Source organism: Papaver somniferum, chromosome 6 (genome assembly GCF_003573695.1).
Source record: "Papaver somniferum cultivar HN1 chromosome 6, ASM357369v1, whole genome shotgun sequence".
Lineage (NCBI taxonomy): Eukaryota > Viridiplantae > Streptophyta > Magnoliopsida > Ranunculales > Papaveraceae > Papaver > Papaver somniferum.
Window position 1 is genome coordinate 25,071,608 of NC_039363.1, and position 5,975 is coordinate 25,077,582.

Consider the following 5,975-nt stretch of genomic DNA (forward strand, 5'->3'; position numbering starts at 1 on the left):
GAAAAAACTCAGCCTGCCCGTACCCGCCCAAGCCCGCCTGTACCTGAAATTGCCCAAAGCCTGTTATGGCCCGTTGCGGGCTACCCGGCCTGACCTGGATTAATTTATTGGGCGGTCTCGGGCTTTGCGATTAATTATGATACCCGGCCTGATACCCGGCCTGAAAGGCTTCTATGTGCTATTAATCATTTAATATCCTCTTAAAAAGACTTAAAAGTTACAATTTTATAATTGTCAATTTTGTGTCAAGAAAAATAAAATATATAATTGTTTTTACTTATAATTAACCTTTTCAAAACATTAATGGTAATATATTTTCTTATTAGAAAGTTTATTGTACTCTAATTAATTATTTATTATAGCCTAAAATTAAAAATTTGTCAGTGTAATTTAAATATAAAATAATACTATCACTTTACTTACGATATGTGATGTTGGAAAGGAAAGGATATTGTATTTAATACCGTTCATTTGAAAATTTAAACTTAACAAAAAAATCAAAATAGTGGCCTGTCCGGCCCGATCTGGCCTGCCCGTATAAAAAGCGGGATTTGGGCGGTCTTTGGGTAGCAAATTATCTACTTGTACCCGGCCTGTCCGGCCTGAATTTGTTTACGGGCTCACAAATATTAAGTCTGGCCTGCCCGGCCTGTCTTAGTTTTTGGGTCGGGCGGCCCGGCTTGCCCGAATTTACACCCCTAGAGCTACGGCATTACAGCAGTTCTTTGGTGCCTGCGAAGGAGAATGAGGCAAGTTATGCACAGCTATTCATATATGATCCGAAGAAAGCGTTGGATATACGAGAACAGAACAATCCCTACTTAGAACGTAAAGTGCTGAGTATTATACAAGATACGTTAAGAGCCAAGCATACACTATATCCCAAGTACGTTCAGGCGAAAGAGATACAAGATAGCATACTAGATGAACCTGGTAAAAGGTGGAGGTATCTTTGCATTTTAGTTCTGAATCCGACAAGCGAAGGTACAACGCTCCGGTTGTCGAGGAAGTGTCTGTTATCGTACCTGAAAAATAGAACGAAATTCAAAAGACTCGCGATATCATATTACACTTGAAACAGGGACAGAATTGGACCAGGATAACTGAATGCCATCCTCTTTATCTACCGCTGCATTATGTACTGTTCTTTCCTTATGGTGAGATGGGTTGGAGCTGCGAATTAACCCTATGGGAGGGAAGCATTAAAGATTTTGGCGATAAAAGTTTATCACTGATGGATTTTTATAGTTATTATCTATTTCCTCGAGTGTTGGAATACAACACTATCCTAAGGGGGTGTAAACTTTTCCAGGAATTCGTGGTGGATGCTTGGGCTTCGACCGAACAAAACCGTTTAGGATGGATAAGGTTCAATCAGGATAAGTTGCATGCCGATAATTACAGTTCGATAATTAAGATGAAAAAGGATGGGATATCACCGGATCAGGAGGGTACACCATGTGTTTTACCCCCAATGCATGTCGGGGGACCAAGGCAGATGTATGAGATCTATCAGGACTCGATGCCAATAACGCGCTATCATCATCATCCAGATATATTTCTTACCATGACAGCCAATCCAAACTGGACAGAGATACAAGACGCACTTGATCCTCACCAGACTGCATCTGATTGTCCGGATTTAGTTGCACGAGTATTTGAGATGAAAAAAAAGGCGTTGATGGACGAGATACTTGAAAAGAAAGTATTTGGGGATGTGCTGTGTATACCATTGAGTTTCAGAAGCGTGGATTGCCTCATATGCATGCACTTATATATCTTGAAAAGTCGCAGAAAATACGTACAGTTGACCAGGTAGATAGATATGCGTCAGCTGAATTTACGGACGAGCAAAGTCACCCGGTTCTGTTTGATACAGTTAGAAAATGCATGGTCCACGGACCCTGTGGTGACAGGAATAAAGAATCGCCTTGCATGAAAAAAGGAAAATGCACCAAACATTATCCAAAGAGCTACAACGATACGACCTGCTTAGACGGAGGTGGGTATCCGGTTTATCGCCGCAGGAATAACGGCGTTAGAAGTGGTTGTTCGCGGTGGGCGTAAGGCAACCAACATTGACATTGTACCTTACAACCCTCATTTGCTACGGATGTTTAACTGCCATATAAACGTCGAGGTATGTGCTGGGATAAGGGCGGTCAAGTACATCAACAAGTACATATATAAAGGTTATGACAAAACAACATTTGTAGTTGGATCAGCTGATGAGATACAAATATACATCGATGCAAGGTACATAGGTCCCCCAGAAGCTGTTTGGCATCTGTTTGGGTATCGTATGCACAGAGAAATGCCACATGTTGAAAGGTTGGCAATACACCTTAAGGGTATGCAGAGAATTGTATATGAATCCGAAGCATCGACTGAAGGAGTGACACAGACAGCTGAGAATTATAAATCTAAACTGATGGCATACTTCGAGTACAACGATGAGAATCCCGATGCCCCTGCATACACGTATCAAGAATTTCCGCAGCATTTTGTGTGGAAAAAAGATAGATGGGAAGTAAGGAAGAAACAGTTTGCGATAGCTAGGATGTACTTTGTCTCTCCGAGCGTTGGTGAATTGTTTTACTTGAGATTGTTATTGACTGTTGTGGCGGGCGCTCGGTCGTTCGAACATCTGAGGACTGTGAATGGCGTGCTACATCCAACCTACAAAAAAGCATGTGTTGAGCTTGGGTTATTAGAGAGCGACGCTGAATTTGTATATTGTTTGAGGGAAGCAGCAACTGTTCAGGTCGGAAGCCAGGTGAGAAAACTCTTTAAGATAATTCTGGTAGATGGCAATCCAGCTGAACCAGAATTGTTATGGAAAGAATTTAAGATGAATATCTGCGATGATTTACATCACGTTATTAAAAAAAAGTACGGCATTCTAGAACCAACGGATGAAGAGATCGAAGACTATGGACTTTACCTGATTGATAAATTACTGCGTGAAGGAGGGAAGGAGATGGCGCATTTCTGCTCGATGCCTAAGTCTAAGATTAATTGGGATGATGAATATGGAAATCGTTACACATGCGAGCACATGCAAATGATGGCAGATATAGATAAGAAACAGTTTGAGAAAAATATTGCTAACTTGAATGAGGAGCAACTTGCGGCTTTCAAAGCGATAACAGATTCTGTAGAGCGAAGAGAAGGGTCTAAATTCTTTCTGAATGGTAGTGCAGGGACAGGAAAAACATTTGTCTACAATACCATTGCTGCGAGCTGCCGTTTGAAAGGGGATATTGTTTTGACTGTTGCATCCTCAGGTAAATATATCACATTACTCAATATTTTATGTTTATAAACATCTATTTTATGTTTTCCATCGTTTAGTTTGATAAACCATTTCTTATATTGATCTAATTTTTATTACTAAATTGCATTTATTCACATATACCAGGAATAGCTTCCTTGCTTTTGGAGGGAGGACGTACTGCACATTCAACATTCAGAATTCCTATAGATATAACAGGCACCAGTGTTTGTTCAATAGCTAAACAGAAGGAAGAAGCTGAATTTATAAAACAGGCGACTTTGATTATATGGGATGAGGTGCCGATGCAGCATAGGTATTGTATTGAGGCAGTAAACAGGTTTCTCCAGGATATTCATGAAAATAAGGAAGATGACTTCGGAGGTGTGACTGTCGTTATGGGAGGAGACTTCAGGCAGACTTTGCCAGTGATACCGAACGGAGGTAGGGCAGAAATAGTGGGTACGTGCGTCCGTGGATCCTTTTTATGGGATAACATAAATGTTTTGACACTCACCAAGAATATGCGTCTAGATATGCAAGAACCAGAAAATCGAGCGTATGCTGAATTCTTACTCAAGGTAATTATCTTTGCTCTCTCTGCATACATATTAGATTCGATTAATCGGTAACTTTGATAGATTATAGTTACACTTAATTTAAAAGTAAACTTACATAATTTGATTGGAACTTATGGATTTAAAAGAATCAAATGTCATAAATTGACATCTGACGGCTCAATATATCTTCCCTCTTAATGTCAATGAACTGAATATTGATTTGGTTTGTTTTACTGGCAAAAAAGAAGTTGTTTCTGGGCAACTAATTTGTCTACATGGAAGAAATAGGTTTCACAAGAATTGTATTCTGAGCAACACTTAGAAGTTGATAATCATGGTCCTACCTGTCTCATTGATATATGAGCGGTATCATATTATCATACGTGAACTGGACTAGACTACGTGCCTTAATGAACATGACGGTCATTATCAGTTAACCTAGACGTTCAACTTACTAAAAATCTCCATGATATTTTTCTGTAATAAGCATTTTTATGTTACTGATGGAGCCCGTTTCTACAACCAAGAAAGCAACGGTGGGAATCTGGGTTACCATCTTTATCTCTTCAGCCATATCTACCTCACTAACGCTTCCCACATCATCTGTTATGTTATGCACGTCTATCACAGTACAAGTTTTATAATTTTCAAATTCTGTCTTTATTGTAATAAAGCTACTGAACTTACATTAACACAACTTGATAAAAATCATTACTATGATCATATAATGAACTGTGTGATTTATATAGATGGAACGCGTGACCTATATAATTTTTTTTTTCCATAATAAACATTTAATTAAACTTCTTATCTTATATTATGTTTTGCAGGTCGGTTCCGAACCAGTTGACAAAGTTGATCTTCCATCGGCTGTGAACGTATGTAAAAACAGAACAGAGCTAATAACAAAGCTGTATCCCTACCTCACAAAAACACAAATTTGGAGAGGGGATGAGGCGTGTTACGAACAAGTTTCGGAGGAGGAACTAACTAACGGAATGATTCTCACGGCACGAAATGATGACGTTAATGAGATTAATGTGGAGGCACTAAATTTTTTGGATGGAGATTCACACACATATCTAGCAGCTGATAGGTTGACTCCCGAGGAAAGTGGGAGGATACCACCAATAAGCAATGAATTTCTGCAAAATCTAAACCTTCCAGGAATGCCTTTATTCAAACTACAACTCAAAGTTGGATGTCCAATAATCCTGATGAGAAATCTGGCTCCCTCGGACGGACTTTGCAATGGAACAAGGTTACTGGTGACGCACTGCGGGAAGTATCTTATACAAGCTAAAATTCTGACAGGAAAGAAGAGTAAGATCGGAGAAGTAGTGATGTTTCCTAGGATATCATTCCAGCCCAATATTTCGGAGTTGAACATTAATATGCTGAGACGTCAGTTTCCGATCCGGTTGGCGTATGCAATGACGATCAACAAATCTCAAGGACAATCGGTGAAACATGTTGGCATTGGCTTGAAGACCTCTGTGTTTTGTCACGGCCAACTCTATGTTGCTTTGTCAAGGTGCACTGCTGCAAAGAGAATAACTGTGCTACCCGAAGATAAATCAAACTGACTTAAAAGCAACTAATATTGTCTTCCAGGATGTTTTGTTGTGATTTATTAAAAGGTCGCGTCGCAGCGTGAAGTCTGTGCATTACAATGTGGAGTCCTCATAGATATGTTTTCTAATTACAGTATACTAATAGTTGAACTCATTATTTTTTAATTTCAGGTTCCAATACATGAAACTATATTTTTTAGTCACTTCTGTTTTTAGTATGTTCATGTCCCTTTCCTTCTAACTAGCCTTTGCTTTTAGTTCGCATGACTTTGTTTTTGTGATGTTGCTATGTGCATTAAAGGTTCAAGTTGTATCCAACAGCTAGGTTTTGCATAACATGTTGCAATACATATATGGGTGCTCATGTATAGGCTTGCTGTTGTATTCCTTTATATAGGTTCCATGGTCATAGCTAAATTTTCTTTAAAGCCTAATGTATGGACACTCAGTTCTGCTAAATTACTAATGCTTTCTAGACCAACATAGACTTACTGTACAAGTAGGGTAGAATTAATAAATCTCATATACCAACGTTGTTAGCTAACAATCTCTTTTATTATTTCGTAT

General features: G+C 39.0%; 1 protein-coding gene across 1 annotated transcript; it reads left to right on the forward strand.

The window, feature by feature from the left end:
* The first annotated feature begins 1,417 nt into the window (after positions 1 to 1,417).
* LOC113290665 lies at positions 1,418 to 5,420 on the forward strand. Its single transcript, XM_026540249.1, has 5 exons — positions 1,418 to 1,654; positions 1,744 to 1,878; positions 1,997 to 3,287; positions 3,422 to 3,855; positions 4,665 to 5,420. The coding sequence occupies exons 1-5, from the start codon at positions 1,418 to 1,420 to the stop codon at positions 5,418 to 5,420; spliced, it is 2,853 nt and encodes a 950-aa protein (XP_026396034.1).
* Positions 5,421 to 5,975: the final 555 nt, after the last annotated feature.

What these genes read in the sequence shown, in the direction of transcription:
- LOC113290665 (XM_026540249.1), top strand. Translation starts at nt 1,418, where the DNA reads ATGAAAAAGGATGGGATATCACCGGATCAGGAGGGTACACCATGTGTT. An exon ending in ACCCGGTTCTGTTTGATACA is followed by an intron (nt 1,879 to 1,996) that starts GTTAGAAAATGC and finishes CGACCTGCTTAG; the next exon opens with ACGGAGGTGGGTATCCGGTT. An exon ending in ATGCTGAATTCTTACTCAAG is followed by an intron (nt 3,856 to 4,664) that starts GTAATTATCTTT and finishes TATGTTTTGCAG; the next exon opens with GTCGGTTCCGAACCAGTTGA.